This window comes from Equus asinus, chromosome 7 (assembly GCF_041296235.1).
Source record: "Equus asinus isolate D_3611 breed Donkey chromosome 7, EquAss-T2T_v2, whole genome shotgun sequence".
NCBI classification, from domain to species: Eukaryota; Metazoa; Chordata; class Mammalia; order Perissodactyla; family Equidae; genus Equus; species Equus asinus.
Genome location: NC_091796.1, coordinates 73,829,523 through 73,847,466, shown reverse-complemented (window position 1 = coordinate 73,847,466; position 17,944 = coordinate 73,829,523). Strand labels below are relative to the sequence as shown.

General features: G+C 46.0%; 2 protein-coding genes across 13 annotated transcripts in view; one reads left to right on the top strand and one right to left on the bottom strand.

The window, feature by feature from the left end:
* Positions 1-3,492, top strand: part of ESR2 (estrogen receptor 2) — a 66,771-nt gene extending 63,279 nt beyond the window's left edge. For both annotated transcript variants that reach the window (XM_044773724.2, XM_070513763.1), the window contains one exon: positions 939-3,492. In XM_044773724.2, the coding sequence (XP_044629659.1) occupies positions 939-1,125 (187 nt within the window). In that variant the 3' untranslated portion in view covers positions 1,126-3,492. The remainder of the gene's footprint in view (positions 1-938) is intronic.
* A 4,314-nt stretch (positions 3,493-7,806) lies between these two features.
* The window catches only part of SYNE2 (spectrin repeat containing nuclear envelope protein 2), a 298,118-nt gene continuing 287,980 nt past the window's right edge, over positions 7,807-17,944 (bottom strand). For 9 of the 11 annotated variants that reach the window (XM_070513755.1, XM_070513754.1, XM_070513760.1 and 6 more), the window contains 9 exons: positions 17,279-17,418; positions 15,313-15,433; positions 14,395-14,597; positions 13,152-13,352; positions 12,097-12,225; positions 10,704-10,895; positions 9,771-9,857; positions 9,213-9,262; positions 7,807-8,887 (listed from right to left, as the gene is read on the bottom strand). In XM_070513755.1, coding sequence (XP_070369856.1) covers positions 8,680-8,887; positions 9,213-9,262; positions 9,771-9,857; positions 10,704-10,895; positions 12,097-12,225; positions 13,152-13,352; positions 14,395-14,597; positions 15,313-15,433; positions 17,279-17,418 — 1,331 coding nt within the window. In that variant the 3' untranslated portion in view covers positions 7,807-8,679. The remainder of the gene's footprint in view (positions 8,888-9,212; positions 9,263-9,770; positions 9,858-10,703; positions 10,896-12,096; positions 12,226-13,151; positions 13,353-14,394; positions 14,598-15,312; positions 15,434-17,278; positions 17,419-17,944) is intronic. The other 2 variants (XM_070513759.1, XM_014853703.3) reach the window with 1 other exon arrangement.

Here is a 17,944-nt window from a genome sequence, read left to right as displayed (position 1 = left end):
CCTCTGCCTCCGTTTCCTCTTCAATGATTATTCACACAACCATTTGCAGAACAGACACAGTCAATCCTTATTATTCGCAGGGTCCATATTTGCAAATTTACCTATTTGCTAAAATTTATTTGTAACCAAAAACCAATACTCAAGGCTTTTTTGCGGTCATTTGAGGATGTGCACAGAGTGCTAAAATATTTGAGTCGCCCACGCTTACATTCCCAGCTGGGGTCAAACAAGGTGACACTCGCCCTCTTGTTTCAGCTCTTACTGTAAACAGATGTCCTTTACGTGGTCTCTGAAGTGCCATGTTTTTGCATTTTTGTTTTGTTGGAAATTTCACTGTCTGAAAACGGTCCCCAGGCACAGTGCTGGAGTGCTGTCCAGTGCTCCTCCACGCAGGAAGGCTGCGAGGTGCCTGTGGGGAAAAGATGCGTGTTAGAGAAGCTTGTTCAGGCACGAACGGTAGTGCTGTAGGCCCTGAGTCCAATGTGAATGAATCAACAATTTATGTTAAATAAAGTGTCTTTACACAAAAGCACAGATAAAACAACGTTATGTGTTAATCAGCTGAGGAAAATGTCGAGACCAGAGGCTTTCCAGAACCTAACCCTCTTTCCCCCAGGAGCGGTGGGTCGGTATCCACTAATTCAGGGTTTCTGGTGACTGTGTAGAACATAGCTACTGTGAACAATGAGAATCGACTGCAGAGAGCCAGGTGCTATCAGGCCATTGTGGGTGGGCAGTGGGACACTCAGGTCCACAGGACACTGTCCTTGTCCTTAAGTGCAGATTGTGGAAGGAGCCAGATGCAAGAACCATAGGACGAAGGGCTGGGGGACGTGCTGGGGAGGGGACGGACTCCTCTGATGGGGAAAGTTGGGGAGATTTCAGAGTTCCTATGGCGGCCTCACAGGAGGAATCTCAGCGCCTTTCTGTCCCCATAGTAACAAGGGCATGGAACACCTGCTCAACATGAAGTGCAAAAATGTGGTCCCAGTCTACGACCTGCTGCTGGAGATGCTGAATGCCCACACGCTTCACGGGTTCAAGTCCTCAGTCAGAGGATCGGAGTGCAGCCTAGCAGAGGAGAGTGAGAGCAAAGACGGCTCCCAGAACCCGCAGTCCCAGTGAAGCCCAGCTCTGAGAGGACAGGCCGCAGAGGTCAGAGGCTGAAGCATGAACTCCAGCACAAATCGTGAGCCCCATCGGGAGTGGGCGGGCTTCATCGTCTTTCTACTGTGTGGTCCCTCATTTGCTCATGGCAAGCTTGTCTTGTACCATCCTTTCCCCAACCTCCCCACTTCCCGGGCGTCAGGGTGAGAAAACCATAGTTTTGCTTGTTATTAGGGGGTACATTTGAATGCAGAGTTTACGTCTTGCTCAGCCTTATGGGATCTCAATGTGGTCCCATTCTTACTTTCCATCTCCCTTCCATCCCTTTGGGAGACATCTTAAAGGTTGTGGAATGAGTGGTGGAAATCTGACTTGGAAGGGCTATAAAATAGGAAGGGGAGAGAATGTGGTACCCTGACAGGAAGTGGACTAACCTTTGGTGTGCAACCCGAGCTGTCCTTAGATTGGAACTTTGTATGCTCTCTTCTGGACCACTCGATTGTAGGATTGCAAACTGTGATGACAATCAATTAACTAGTTTCACATACCTACCTCGAGGGCCTGTGAGGACTGAAGTCACGTATTGCTATTACTCTGTTGAAGGCCAGAGGGAATGTGATCTAGGGAGCCAGTGGTCAAGCTAGGGTGCAAGCCATGTTCTTCCCCCAAGACCTTGCTGCCATCTTCACACAGATCCATCACTCAATTTGCATCCACAGAGCCTGCGAATTATTTGGGGGGCAGGGGGTGGCGTGTATGATCATGGTCATGGAGGAGTGTGATTTAACTCTCCTGCCCCCCCCCCCCCCACCTTAGAACTCTGTTGTCCCAAGGGGCCTGGCGCGTGCTTGAGAAATGTCCAGTGTTTATGGGAATGGGGCTGTTTCCTGTGGGACGGAGGTCACAGCCACAACACTTCCCTGGGGCAGCCACAACTGCCACATCAGCCATCCAGAGGAGACAGGGACACTTCAGGCTGTGTGTGTGCAAGGCACACTGTTCCCTGGAAGGGTGAAGGGCTATACACGTGCCAGCGGGTCAGGTTCAGGGCTAAACTGTGTAGATTTGATGAGCACATCACTCGAACAAGACCTGGTTTGTGAATTCTACTTAAAAAAGAGAAATATTGAGGGTAATTATTTATAGTAAGAAAGAATTCTTTATACCCTAGAGGTCTTTTAAAATATTTTCTTATCAGAATATTTATGTGGTGGGTTGGGTGAGATAGAAACTTAGTAGGAGATTCTTATTCCAGATGGAACATAAATAGGAAATGATGATAAAGCACCTCTGAAATTACAATTTTAACTTTTTAAAAATTGAAATTTTTGTACAAATTTTCAGGAACATAGTGATTGCATAAAATGAGTTACATCTATCTTTTGGAAATGAGCAACTAAATAATCATGTTCCATTTTTGTGATAATGTTTTAAAAAATTACCTTGTAATAGGCGATTAAAACACATTTTCTGTTTGAAAATAGGTTTACTTTGGTTAGCGCATTCTGTATCTACTAAGTCATTAGGAAGATTACATTCAATGAGATAAAGCTTGGTTTCTGCTAGTGAGACCTTGTATAATTCTTAATTTTGATATTGGTGCAGTGTTACTAAAAGTTGAACAAAGCTGTTTCAGAAACACTTGGACATAAACCTAGAGAACACACCATTGTCTGTGTTCTGAGGTGGTTTGAAATTATTCTTAGTGACTCAGTGTTTCAGCCTTGGTGAGATTCAGTACAGAAAACATGAGCTTGATTTTATAGGCATCGGGGAACCGTGTTATCCAGAAGGTCAATTTTCTTTCTTTCGGGCCAGCTTAGAATCCCCCACGACAAACAGAAGGAATGCGAGGCTAGAGAGTGGGAAGTGGGAGGCAGAGAAGGCAGCCTTCAACAATTATTTGCTGATGAAATTCTATTAATTGTATTTATTAAGAAGACTACTAGGTTGAGAAAAAACAAAGAACAAAAAAACCCAGAATGAGGTCCAAGCCACTGCCACATTAGTATGTAGTAGAGTGAAGTTTAGGTTCACTAAACTCGATTTTGGATTTTGATGCCCAAAGTAGGCACCAGATTGGATGCAGGCGTCCAGGCACCCTTTTGTGCCAAATCCTGTGTGTGCTCTTATGAAAACACTAGTGCCCATTACTCCTTTTTCACAGATTTTCCTGCCTGCTTCTTGAGGCTGCTTGTGTTACTGCTTGTGAATTTAGCCCATGAGGAGGATGTTACCCTTTTGGTAATTTCTTCCTGACTCAGGTCTTACCTGCCTGTGTGCTTGGGGATGCAGGTTAATTAGGTCAACCCCAGAGGCCTCTTTGGTGCAGGGCTGTTTCTTAGACTGGGGTCTGGGCCAAGGAGTAGTTGAGACAACATGGTTTATAGTTTAAAGGTCTTCTCTTGTTTTGAATATTCTTAGGTACTTTCCCCCTTTCAGGTGAAGTGTTTTGAATCTCTCTGCCCCCCTGCTCCAACCATGTCCTCCAAGGATGACACCAGTGTGCAAAGTCAGGCTGCCATTTTTATGTGTTTTCCTTAAACCCTCAATGTCCATTTTAAAGATTAGCCGTTTCTCTTTAATAGTGCTTTCTTTTAAATGTCTTCTTTTGGGAGGGTATCCACCCCCCAAAGTGGTCCATGGGCAACTTTAAATTCTCCTGTAGCTAGGCAAGATTTCAGTGTTTTCAAGTTCAGTTTTGAAAAGGAATTAACTAGGGGGAATAGGACCTGACAACTCTAAACAGAAATTAAACTGAGTATTGAAAAAAGAAAAACCTACCCAACTGCATTGCATGTATTATGGAACGCGATCCTCAGCTTTGCCTCAGCCTCCTTTCCTACATTTTGATTTGTAAGTGATCATTTGATAAGAGAAATCTGTTTGTGGGAGAGGAGTGAGATTTGGGCTTAATTCCAAACACGTGAGTGTCTAATATGGGGTCATATAGACAAATTTTAATTAAAAAATTAACATGGAATATTCTTAATACAGAGAACACGAGAACAGAGTGTTCCCTCAGGTTCTTGGGAGACAACTGTCAGTTCCTAGAAGGACCTGTGAGGGCGACGTGTGGGAGGCAGCACAGGGCGTTTCCACACGTCATTCTAACGGCACCTCCCCCTGCCCTCACGTGCCCCGCCGTCTGGCCTCAGGTCTGTCACATGCCCACTGTCCACCAGGACTAACTACAGAAGATTTAACCCTAAAATAATTCTGGATTTTTCTGGAAAAATTGAGGTGGAAACAGAAGATTAAGTTCTCAGCCTAATAACAAACCTGGAGGGTCTTAACTGTAATGAAAGAAAAACAAGGCAAAATCAACAAAAGCGTTTTTATCTGGCTACTCCGCCTGCTAACTCAGCTGGAAGGGCAATTATTTTAGATTTCAGGAAAAAAAAATAATCAGTTACCAATTCTTGGCAGAGCTACGTTGTATATTCATATATATATAAACTAAGTTGAAGCAATTCTAGAATTTACTAGCATGTGAAAACAGAGAGTTTGTTATTTAAATCTGCTAAGGGGCTTGCATATATTGACACCTTTTCAAATTCAAGGTGAACCTTCAGTTTCTAGGTCTATTTTGAAACAAAACATTTTTATTTAATAAGATTTGACACATTTCTTTAAGCTGCTAAAAATCTTAAAAAAACCAATAAAGGTTATGTGAAGGAAATGATAAAAATACATTGTTTAGTACCTAAAAATAATATTGTGGAACACTTACTACATGCCAGCCATGGTTCTCAGTGCCTCATATATTCACATTTAATCCTCATAATAATTACTGTCAGCCTGTTTTTCTGGCTGTGGAAATCAGAATAAGCAACTCGTCCCAGCTTTCTCAGGGAGTAAGTGACAGACACTGGTAGTCCAAGTCCAGGGCTAGAGGTAATCATGCAGTTTAGTTAAAAAAAACAAAAGAATATTTTTTAGACCACAGAATCCATTCATCAAATGTAATCTGACACGTATGGCTGCTGTGGTCTAGCCGGGGCCCGCTGTGGCACTCTCCCCCTCTCAAGCTCCAGAACACCCCTGTAGACAGAGAAGTTTAGTCCCATCTTTTAACATGTGTACATTAAAGCCCAGAGGGGCAAACTGACCACTCAAGGTCATAAAACTACTTACGGCAAAGCTTGGACCAGAATTCAAGACTTCTGCCTATGTAGCCAGCACTGTTCCTGCCGCAGGACTTGCTTCTGTCAGTCTGCTGCTGGAGCCGAATCTCTGCGTGACGGAGATGGTTATGGTCGCCCTACGCTACCTGTAGCTCCTTCCTTCTCAGCTTAGATGGCATCTGCATGAACCTTCACAGAACAGCGGCAATAACAGATGGAAAAAATAGGATGAATTATTTTATTCCTGCCTTCCCGTCCTGGGCTCATAGCTGGTGGGTAGTATTGCTGTCACCTCCTTTCTACTGTTGCTTCCCCAGAGGCAGTGCCGTGCAGTACGCTCCTTGGAAATTTACCCGTGTAAAATGCTCACAACTTTTAGGCACTGATGCTTCCCTGTGGACTCTGGTATACTGTAGTGTGAAACACTTGCCATTTATTCTGTACAGCTCTCAGAGTTGCTGGAACCTTGGCTCCAGTGGGCAGCTCTAAGATGTGCCCTGTCTCGGCCATGTACGATCCACTTATAACTCTTTTTGTTGCTTTGGAGTCAAGGATCCTTTCTTTTTGAATTCCAAGGGTCCTCTTCACTTGTGGGGCTGGTCACTGTTACGTGATGGTGGGTTTCCTTTACAGGAAGGGCAGAGGTTTGACGATACCAGCCCAGACCAGCTCCCGTTGATTGCATAAGCTATGCTACTGCATTTGCTTTTCTGTGTTGGGTGTCTAAATGCTGTGACTGTTGGTCAGAGAACTTCAGTGGTCTGGTGTACCTCAGTGCCTGCTGGCTGGCTATCATGTGTCATTTTTTTAGATGAATGCCTTGTACCATTAAGCAGGCTTTTAAATTTGGGCCTTTTTACAAATGAATGTTTGCTGTTGTGGGAAAGCAAATTGTGAGATCTGCTTTCCATTCCTCCAGGTACTACTTTTCCTTTGCCGTGTCTTTTAATGTCTGTGGAACTGTTGCAAAAAGAAGTTTAATGTGACATAAGCTAAATAAAGTGTTTTTGTAATTTTGGTGTTAAAAATGAATTTGTTGGGAGTTGAGTAAAAGAACTTTCAGTAATCAGGCTAAGTAGTCAGTGTTCCCCTTCTATTCTGAATTCTATTATATTTTAGGTTTGCCTTTAAGAATTTGATGAAAACCATGGACACTCTTCCTGGAAAAAGGTACATAAATGCAAATGCTTGCATACAATTTCCAGAGAGTTAAAAATCTCTGACTTAAAGTTGTGGAAGACTCTAAACATTAGCAGCAATTTAATCTAGAGTCAGCTAATCTCACACTTGTGGTTTATGACCACAGGCACTGTGTGCTCAAGGACAATGCAATCCACCAATATACAAGTCCTGGTATCAGTGCATCAATTATTTGGGTAGATTTTCTCTAAGTACCCCATCTGAGTCAATTAGTATTATACCCTCCTAGGGATGGGGAGAGAAGTCATTCATTCATACCTAAGCTATCTTAATGCCAAGAGTCATTTGAAAATTTCCCTTGCACAAGGGGAATGAAAGATGCAAAACCTCCTGAAGGTGTAAAACACTATCTCATAACATGCATTTGGGAATACCCTGAGCTGTGAGTGATGGAAGGACTCCTGGGGGCAAGGGAAGTGGGGAGAAGCCTAGAGTACACACTCAAGACTCAAGGGCCTTTATCCTGAGGATTGACATTCATAATTACACTTTAAAATGCAATCAACACTTTCCCTTCACCACAACTCTGACTTGTCCCTGAGTCCCTCTTAAGGGCAGAAATGGTCTCTAGGATGTTACTCCTTTGGACTGGAAGGGAGAGAACCTACCTTTGCCTTTTGTGAAACTGGAGCAGACACCCTTCTAACCAACTCTGTGGCTTAAACAAAAAGTCTGGATACCATTTTCGCTTAAATTTCCCTCTGGGATTATTGTAATCCATGAAAAAAGATGAATTATTTTAAAGAGTTAAAACACTTTGAAGCTTTGTGGTAAAAAGTACCTTTCTCTCCACATCACCTCCAACAGTGTGGAGACAATTTCCTTGGCTTCCCCCAAGGTTTGTGCTTTGCATAGAAGGAGAGAGGGGACTGAGATTGCTGTGAAGTCAGTGGTGTCTCCCAAGTGTCAAGAGATGCGGGTCAGGAGCAGTTGACCAAGGGACTAGTTCAGTAGCATCTAATCACCCTCTCTGTTTAGGTGGGACACAGACAGTGGGAATTGTGTGGAAAGCAGGTGGCTTTGCCTGTAACATTTGTTACACATTATCTGTTAATTCGCTCTGGAGAGAGCTGGGAATAGAAAAATCTGGGTGAAATGATCCTTTCCCTTGTGTCCAGCTTCCACGCCATGCTGCCCACATTGCTCCTTACAGCACTAGAAGGTCACACACTGGGCAGTTTCCACATGTACAGGCTGTAGATTTCTAGATCGCGTGACTGTGTACAAAGTTAAATAAGCAGAATATAAAGCATAGCTTAGAATTAAAACCAAGAACCCCCCCCGATACTTTAAAAATAATTTTTGTTCTATGGCAAATTACAAATACCATTTGACTGCTTTTTAATATAATCCAGAACAACAAAAGTATGGCTATTTTTTTGTTTTGTTTTAATGAGAAACATCTAAGTTGTACATACCACAAACAGCTTCAAGTTTCTGTACCAACCCCCCATGGCCCAGCAGTTAAACAAAACCCGAAGCATCACTTTAAATGTGAAAAGTCTTATAAAATTAACTTACAAAAAGGTCCCTACAAAGTCTGTAGTTTGGCATTTACTGTACATTAGTCAAAAGCTCAAGCTAAAATCTGATTTTTTAAAAAAATCAATGTTTACATTATTCATACAGATTCAGCATTGTTAAAAAATATGCACAAATAACCACATCCATGCAATATAATTTCTTTAAAAATTTAAAGCAATATAAAAGAGCAGACCTAAGTACTGAACAGAAAGTTTTGGTTTATAACTTGTAGGTCAAGATGGCTAGCTGACTGGAGTAAAATTAACTCTGAACATTTTAAATATGATTGTTCCAATCAATCAGCCAAGGGTGCATGGGAATTTCTGAACCATTGCTAAGGCGGAATCTGCTTGCTTATTTCTAGAATATATATTATGTGGTGAACACTACTGTTCATTGACCATATTAGCTACAGTTTAAAAATGTTGTTTTACAAATAAATCAGAATTCACAAAGTGCTTGGCTCTTCAGGAAATTGCAGTTTCCAGAGATCCTGAAACCAATCAATTAGCATTGCCAAACTGCCCGGGGCAGCTGCTGCCCAGGTTCCCTGCCCTGGGTCCCGAGAGAGCCCTCTCTGGCCAAGTCCAGAAGGAGGTGTCCACAGCAGGTCCCTGGACTGTGCCAACGCTCAGAGTCACTCACAGGCTGGTCTGCGGCCGTGAGTTGGGCGCCTGAGTAAACAGGCTGGTGGTGGGGCGCTGCAGGCCGGCTGAGCCCTCTAGGTGGGGGGTGGCCCGTTGGTGTACCTCAGCATGGGGTAGAAGGACCTCGCAAAGTTGTTGGCCTGTGTGCAGCTGTAGTCCTCCTCGGAGGAGGGCAGCAGGCAGGCCAGGAGCAGGAGGAGCAGGAGCAGCAGCTGCAGGGGCAGCGCCGCCCTGAGCACGCGGCAGAGGAAGGAGCGCTGAGGCCGCGAGCCACGGGGCACCCTGTCAAGAGAGGCGGTGGAGAGCTGATCAGGAGGTTCCAGAAGCAAAACCCGCTCATGTTACCCGACCCCCTGCTTACGTAAGACATCCAGGACCTGAGATTAAAATGGGGCTAACCGCTGGGGTTCTGTTTTGTAAGAGAAGCCCAGCCCTTTCCAGATGAAAGAAAATGAGAAAATCAGGTTTCTACAAAGACCTTGATGGTGGCATTGGCAAGACTGGTGTGGTGGGAGTGTGGAACTGGGGGGGGGGGGGGGGGGGGGGCGCTACAGACACGAACAGGACGGGACAACAACTCATTGCTGTGACTGCAGAGCCCCGTTACCTGCTGTCTGTCTTGTTCTTGACTTTTGTAGTTCTCTCTGCTCCGAACTGCTGGATAAAAATAATCCAGTTAATGAGCTGAAGATAGTTTAGTCCTGTCCCTGATAAAACATGCTTCATTCTTAAATCACACACCTTCCTTAGGTCGGCTTCCTGACCAGCTTTTGAGCCTAGGGTAATACATTTGCGATTACACTCTAGGAGGAGAAATGATTGGGTTTGTTAAATGATCGAGATTTTCGTGTTCCAGGTTGTTGACCTGTTGTTAATGGAGAGATCAGGAAGCCCCTTCAACACCGCTAGAAGGGCTCTCAGCTTTCACAACCTACTAGAATCCCAGTGAAGAGCAGGGACTAGAAGACAGCTTTTGAGTTAGGTCTTTAAAAAGGGTACTGCAATTTTTTAATCTTTGGAGTAAAGCTCCCTTCTGCCCAGCAGAGGCTGAAGCAGATCTGTGCTATCGTGAAATGTTGAGTGAGGCCTCGGAGTCCCAAGTTCCTGTCATCTCAGTAACTTAAAAATAACCAGTGTGGTTCTCACAGGAGAAAGGGGCTCTCACCTTTGCTTGGGGAGCTGGCACGGACGCTGCTGGAGGCTGGTCTCCAGAGTCTGCCTCGTCCAAGCCAGGCAGAGACGAGTCTGGGTTCTGGAATCCACATGCCAAGTGTTCAGTTCAGGGAAACAGAAGCTTCTAAACAGTCTCAAGGCCCCAAAATGTGCTTCCCGCAGACTCTCCTTTGCACTGCTCACCACTGCCCCCCAGCTCAAATCTTTCCTGAAGAGGGGGCTCTTCCTCTGCTCTCACCACTCCCACCCCCCACCCACTTTAACAGGGACTTTTTTCAGACAAAAGGGAATGTAAACACCACAAGGCCAACCATTTGCATGGAAACCCAGAGCACACACTGGGGGAGATGAGTTTAGCAGCAGCAAGAAAGAGAGACAGTTTCAGTTGACAGTGAGCTCACAGCAAGTGTCGACGTGATCACGTGGCCATCAAGACACTATAGTCTTGGCTGCACAGGAGGAACTACATACTCTAGAATGAAGGGGACAGGCCTGCCCGAAGTCTGGTGAGGCCACGGTTTGAGTATTCCCTTTGTTCTGAGTTGGATCACATTTTAAAGAGAAAAAAGTAGACAGATGAGAGGGTGGTCAGAAGACAGTGACCAGGACAATGAAAAGGACTTGAAACTGTCACGTGAGGAGAGTGAAGGCTGGAGTCTGTTGGGCATGAAGGCAAGGCAGAAATGCTAGAGGGATCAGACTTGTTTTTCATAGCCCAGCCATGCTAATAGGTACTCTTGTTATCGCCCTTCTACAAAGGACAGACAGCTTCAAAGAGCTTATGTGACTTTTTGAGGCCACGCAGCCAGAGGGGGCATGACTCGAGGCTCCACTCAGACCACTCCACTTGCTCACGGCCTCCCTCTGCTTTCCTGTTTGCATCGAATGTGACATCTTTATAGTTAAACGCCACAAGTGGACTCACCTGGTGTCCCTGCAAGGACATTAAGTCTTGGGACACTTGCTCGAGTAACTGTTTGAGTTTCTTCTCAATAACATGCACCTTCTCTTCAGCCTCAATATAGTCTTCTCCATGCCCCTTAATAAGAAGGCTGTTCGAGATCTCTTGTAAGGAGTTTACTTGAGGTTGACGTTCCACTAGCTCCTTTTCTAGTTGCTAAAAATAAAAAAGTGTGTGAAACAGTTGCTTACCCAAAGGGAAGCTAGTGTGGCCGCATGAGGCTTTCTCAGCACCAGGAAGGTCCCAGGATGAATGATGGGTGGCATTCCACTTCAGAACCTTCTACTTCTTGTATCTGCCTGTCTCTGTCCTTAAGCCTAACGTCATTTAGGGAGCAACTTGGTGACACCCTACTCCTATTTTTTATTCCTTCTCATTCTGGAGACCGCTGTGATGCTGGAGGAGTTAGAGGAAAAGTGAGGGGGGTGGTGTGAGAGACCAGGCCCTCACCCACCATGGCAGGACATCAAAGTCAGGGCAGATCTAAAGTGGATAAACTGGAACAGCAGCCTGAGCATACTATTCAGAAATACAGAGGTATCTGGTGAATCTGCTCGTATTGTCGAGGGTGGTTATCCTGCTCATTGTCCAATACAGTAGCCACCAGACAACACTGGCTGTTTAAATAAATTAAAAGAAAAAGCTCCGTTTCAGTTACAATAGCCACATTTCAGTGCTCAGTAGCTACCTGCAGCCAGCAGCTATATGGACAGCACAGACACAGAACATTTCCATCAATGCAGAAAGGTCTACTGAACAGTGCTGCTCCAGAGAGTGGGGCTTTACAAAGATTTTAGCATACAAACATATGTTTTAAGAACAACGACCAGCACTTTAAATTTAAAATACTTAAAATCGAGCCACATACAAATTTATGGATAAATATGTCATCTTGAGTTGATGTGAGAAGATATAGGCCTCATCTTGGCTTCCTAGTGAAATATAGGGAAAACCAACTACCCTCCAAGAAGTTAGACTGTTCCATAGTGGATATGGAAAACTCATACAACTCATCATGGCCATGGAGCAATGAGCACCGTATTTTCCTCCAACTGAGCCGCATTCAAAGGGAAAAAACATTTCAAATGGACATAAGTTTCTCCGGATACTGCTAAACACTTTTGTCTCGAATTCCTGGGAGCCTTGAGGACTTTCTGCTCTTGGCCATGGCTCTTCATCCCTGGAAATCATTCTGCTTCAAAACTACAAAGGGATGCTCAGTAGACACCAACTGGAACAGGAGGGCAGAACAGCACACTGGCATTGTTGTTCCCAGAAACACCAGGTGAGGCTACCTGAGTACTGACTTCCTGGCAGGGGCCAGCGGTAGTGCAGAACTCCTTAGGAGGAAACTTACCATCAGTTGTTCCTGACACTCCAGGACAGCCTGGGGGTCTGCCTTTGGATCAGTGACATGAGCCTTCTGCCTCTGGCTTTCGGCACTCGCTAACCACAGTAGCAGATTTTGACTCAACTGGTGGAAGTCCTTAAAAAACAACACACATCACAGCATTGCCCTTTCTCCGAACTATGAAGGAAGGTGTGCTGGGAAGGAGCTTGCTATTTCTAGTCCATCATAGCCACTTGCTCTTCTAGTCTTACCCAGTGAATAAAAGGGCCAGATTTAAACTAAATGCCAGGGCCCCAAAAACAGGGAAAGGGGAAGGAGAGCGCATTTGGCACAGCCCCAGGAGGCATGCTGAATTTAGCCAAGGGAAAAGTGCTGGCAGAAAGGTGGGGCTTCAGAAGGCCCCACCGATATTTCACAGGGAGACCACGCAAATTACTCGACAAATCTGTCTGATTCAATGGTTCGGGAGACAGCCCAACAGGACAGACTGTGGCCTGGGGACAGGGCTGCATGTGGCCTCGCAGCTGGGCTCAGAGGCAGACAGTGGTGTGGAGCTCACGTGTGCTGGGCATTTATTCTGTGTCAGGTGCTGGCCTGAGATCACACGCACGTAGTCCTACAAAGAACCCTGTGAGGCAGGTAGGCACTCAAATGATTCCCACTTTTCCCATGAAGAAACTGAGGTCTGGAAGGTTCAATGATTTGCCCAGGTCACACAGCTAAGCTGTAGAGCTGGGTTAAAGTGCTCTTTGTTCCAGGGCCACGTCTCTTAATCACTCTGCTGTACAGCCTCCCTGGCAAAAGGACCGAGATGGAGTACGGTTGGGGTGGCGTCTCTGACCTACTGGAATGTTTGCTGGAACCCTTATACTAGGAGTGGGCCTGGGCGACCGTCAGGGCTCTGAGACAGCAGGCGGGCCTCTTTGGAGACAAATGGTAGAGCCCACATTTCCTAACACAAGCCATATTTGGCTGTGCCAAAGCAGCCTGAGGATGATAAAAATATCTGCTTCTCCCACCCACGTGGGCCTGGGCCTCGGGCACCAGCTGCGGCGGCGTACCTGGCACTGCATGAGCGACTGCCGTAAGCTGTCTCTCCAGCTCTCCACCGCGCCCTGTGCCGCGTCCCACTGCAGCCTCAGCTGGCCGACTCTCCCCTGGAGCTCTTTGGATTCGGTGCTCTCGGTTTGCAGAAATTCCTTGCTGTTCACATTGACAGACACCACTAAAGCCTTGTAGGTCTCAAAGGCTTTTAATATCTCCTACCGCAGAGGAAGAGACTGGGTTAGGCATTCTGAAAACAGAGATGTGGGGTTCATTTTGAACCTCGGGGGGAAATGGATCTTCCAGACACTTCTCCGAGCTGTGGCCACAGAAACAAGAGCAACGTCGCCTGTGACTGGCTGAGAAGCATCAAGTGAGGGAGCTGCCTGCCTTACAAGGTCAGTAAACTTGGCCAGCCGGCCAACCAGGCCTGAGAGCAAAGGCCTGTCTCCTGGCTGGCCACCTTAACCGGAGGCATGAATAGACCCTTCTGACCTCTGGTTGGCTTAATAACATTTCTGGACCAGATTAAAGCCTTCTAGATAAAGTATAGGTAGTTATCTGGCATTTGCCCCTAGACATCACAGAAGTGTTACTCCTTAAGATGAATGGTAACTCCTTATATATGAGTGCACACAGTAAAATGACAATAGAAAGATGAAGAGAGCCTGGATACTCCGAAACCCCTGCCCTGGGTCCTCTCGGGAGTTCAGGCTCATGCTTAGGGCACCCCCAAAGTGCAGGGCTCAAACTGCCCCTCCCCTGCTCCCTGGACCATTCCAGTGGGGCAAGGGCTGATTGTGTGGGTGACAATTCCTTACTGTGTAGGGGGTGACCAGATCAGACCACCGAGTTCATCACTGGGTGACCTGGTCCTCCCCACCCCCAACACTCCAGCACCAGTCTTGGCTGAGATTGTGGCACACAGTTTGGAAAGGTGGTTTCAAGCTGCCTGACAGTGGCCACTAACACCCTCATAAGAGTCCAGAGGTGCCTCAGGAGCCAGGTCTTTCCAGTGCTGGGGATCTGAGCCACAACTCCCCAGTGCTGCTCTGGGCTTTGGGATCATTTGTAGGTAGTCTTCTGTAGGATAACAAAAATCTGAATCTGGGTCCTTGCCAGTGACAGAAGTGAAATGGAAGAGACTGACCTCTACCACACACAGTCTGCAAAGTTGCCACCAACACCACTAACAGATGTGACCCACTTGATTTGTATGCACGTTCTGAATTCCTCTTGCCCTCCACGCCTCCAGCTCACCTTCAGTTTCTTCACTCTGGGCTCCATTTCCTGCATATCCTTGGGAGGCTTTGCCATCTTTAATGTTTCTAGCTCTGCTTCAGTTTTTTTCAGACAAATGGAGATGTTACTGATATCAGAGTTAAGCTGCTGCAAGTTTTGTTTTATTCTGAGTTTATTGTGAAGTTCTTGTGCTTGAATCAGCTCCCATCGGTCAAAAGCACCTGGAATCAAAAGCCACCAATAAAAAGAAGCGACAATGCAAACAGACTTCTCTGCCTCCAGCTGGTTCAGTGTCAGGCTGATAAGCCCTGTAGGCGATGCCCCTTGCGAGAGGCTCAGGGTGTGGGCGTTATCATCTTCCCTGGGCTGTGGAATAGCTCATCTCCCCTGCTCTGGTTCAAGGCCCGTGCCACTCCACTCCCACGACGGCTGGAATGATGTGGGGCAGGGTAGGAGACCCAGCATGTTGCCAGCATGTGCTGTGGTCCCAGTTCAGCCTTTCAGTTCCTGCTGTTATCAGGGCGCTTTCTCCTTTGGTCTATGAATGATTAGCTTGACTTTAGACTCAGCTGAGTAACTACTTTTATAATCATGGAACTGGCCTAATGGGGAGACACATGACACAACTTTTTGATCACCATCCTCATGTCTGATACTTATATACAAGTGAAGTCATTAAAACACATACTTCAGCATATGAGGCTCATTTTGTCAACAGGATTTAAAAGTGAAAGTTTTGAAAGTAAACAGCCTCAGAATCTGTTTATAAACACAAGTCAGCTGATTCTGAGATCACACTGGCTGCCGTAGGGTCAGTGCAGCAGTCTGGGTCAATCCCTAATTAGTGTCCCCTCCAGCAATGACTTACAGTAAATGCCTAATCACCCCCAGTACCAGACTCCAGCTCCCTCCCCAACTGCCTAATTTTAAGCCTACCTGACTGCTGCCCGGGTCGACCAGCCAGTCCCAGTCCCTCGTCTTCCTGCTGCGGGCTGCCATTCAAGGCTTGTGGGCCTTCTTTGTCACCATCAGTGCCTGGAGATAAGAGCAGCTTTACCTAGAATGAGCCAATTTTTACGTTACCATCTAGAAATTTTAAAGGCTGTCTGCAGAGTATGTTGGTTCATATTAACAGGTCAGAATGAAGACACGGGGCCCTTTCTTTCGAGGAGTAACTTGCTCATGACACAGGGGGGCCTTAGTGTATTGGTTGCATTATAAGCAAGCAGAGTTAACAGAAATAACACCTCAGCAGAAGCCCAGGGAGGGGAAAGCAGGGGGGCGTCAATATTGGGAATAAAACGGCCTGACTGAATTTGCAGGCTTCCCAATGCTCCTCAAACAACCGTGTAAAGAGTTAAAAACAGTTGTTGGGCTTACTAGACTGTTATTGTGTTAGCTCCTTCCAATTTGCACATTTGTGTTTTACAAAATTTTAGTCATCCCCCCCAGTCACTCCGTGGCGCTGGTGGCATTATCACTAGGAATCGGAAACACAGAGGACGAATCCACCTCCCAGGGTCATTCGTACCAAGTGTTTATCTTTCACTGCACATATTGACTCTTCTGTTATCGCTGAGCTGATTGGGCTATTATCTCAGGCCCTTCTAAAAATAAATGTATCGTTTCTAGAAAAGCCATGCTGTCTTTGGAGTGTGTCCATATGGCCTATTTGTGTGGAATGAAAAAAATAAAAAACGCTTTGGATCTGTGGTGACATGCCTGGTTTCAGACACAAAAAAAAGGGTTGAGCTTTTGAAACCAGCCAGGTGAGGGACACAAGCATAGTCACTGAGGAGGCCAAACCACACGACCCTGGAGGTATGGCAAAGGTGGCGTGCTGGGGTCCGCCCACCCATATTGTCAAGTCTTATTCCAGATCACAGAGGGACAGATTAAAGATGACAACTGCTTGCTGAGCGAGAGGAAGAGAGTCTGAATTGGGCATGGACAACCTATTATCAAATGACTCGGGTCTGACCATGAACAGGCAGAATCTTCTCTAATTATCTGGCAATAGTCACTCCTAGACACATAGTGCACTTTGAGGAGTAATCCATGATGCTTACACTGCTTCTGGTTTTTCTAAAAGATGACACTAAAAATGCTTGAGACATTGTAATTTCAACTTGCTCGTCACTAATTCTCTGTACTGAGAATGATCTGTGGCCAACATTTAATCCTAGGTTGGCTGCCCCCCAACAGCTGCATAGTCAGAGTATGCCAAGGACTCATGTTGCCTGAGGAAAACGTAACTAAGAAGGAAGAGTCACTGTTACAAACAACAACAACACGCCGTATACAGCAGTGATAATAATAATGACGATCACCACTTCTGAGGGCCTTCTTTATACCCATTAAGTCCTAACAACAATTATGTGAGGTAGGTTCCTCAGCTGAAGAAGGCTTACAGAGGCAAGGCGAAGTTTCTATGGCCCCAGACCAGTTTACAGTAGGGCTAGGAATCAAACACACATCTCCCACAGCACACTGTCAAATCATTCTGAAGATGAAGTCAGAATTTTCTGAATAGGATGTGTGGTCGAAAGGTAAACAGAACAAAGGTTTAGGGAGCTCAGGAGCAGCTCAGGAAAGCCAGCACTTCACTTCTCCACCGTTTGCACGGATGACTGACTCACCAGTAGTAACCACTGTCACATCATGTCAATACACACAAAGATGGTTTTTGGCCCCAAACCTATCTTTAACTCTAGTCAGTTTTGCCAGGGTTCTAATGAAGTAGGGACAGCTCGGCAAAGATATTGTCACTGTGGGAAAACCAACTCAAAATGTGACCGAGGAGTGAGCACATGCAATATACACCAAAATCTCTCTCTCTTGAAAACTTCTGATTATGACTGACACACTTGGGTTATATACTCCCAGTGGGGTGAAGACTTACATAGGCTGGTTTGTAAGGAGTGCTGGAATCGGAGGGGGTGGGGTGTACATTCCTATCACCTCCCATTTGTTTGTAGTGATGCTTGGGACAGGATGGACTGTCAGGAACATGCCATGAGTGGCCCTCAGAAATGGATTTACCTGAAACAAAAAATAGCAAGTGACAGTCCATTCTCTCCAACCAAAGGACTCATAGTCAGTTACACAAAAAAGGTCATGGGTAACATGGCGTCAGGTTATAGTATAACATGAGTTCTGCAGCTTTCCTTGCAAAGCATGCACATTTGCAAAATGTCAGTATGTCTCCGAAGGGAATGAAATGAGAGTCATGCAACTGAGCAGCACTGGGCCTTCACTAGATGGGTTCACGATGGAGCAACAACAAACATGATTTGCTGCGGGATGAATGACATTTTGGAACTAGGGTCTCTAGTGGTGGGGACACTGGCAGCAAGGCTGGGTCTGGGGCCAAGAGGACTGAAGGCCTGTCAGGAGTGAGGGGAAGTGTGAACATCAGGATGGACTTGGGGACCAAAGGGCCGCTCGTGGTTCTACCCACCACTGCAGATGGGGACGGGCAGGGAGTAAAGATTAGAGCTGCGAGTCAAGGAAAGGAAGGTTTCTTCTCCTACGGCAAATGCAACAGCACCTCTACCCCCACCCACCC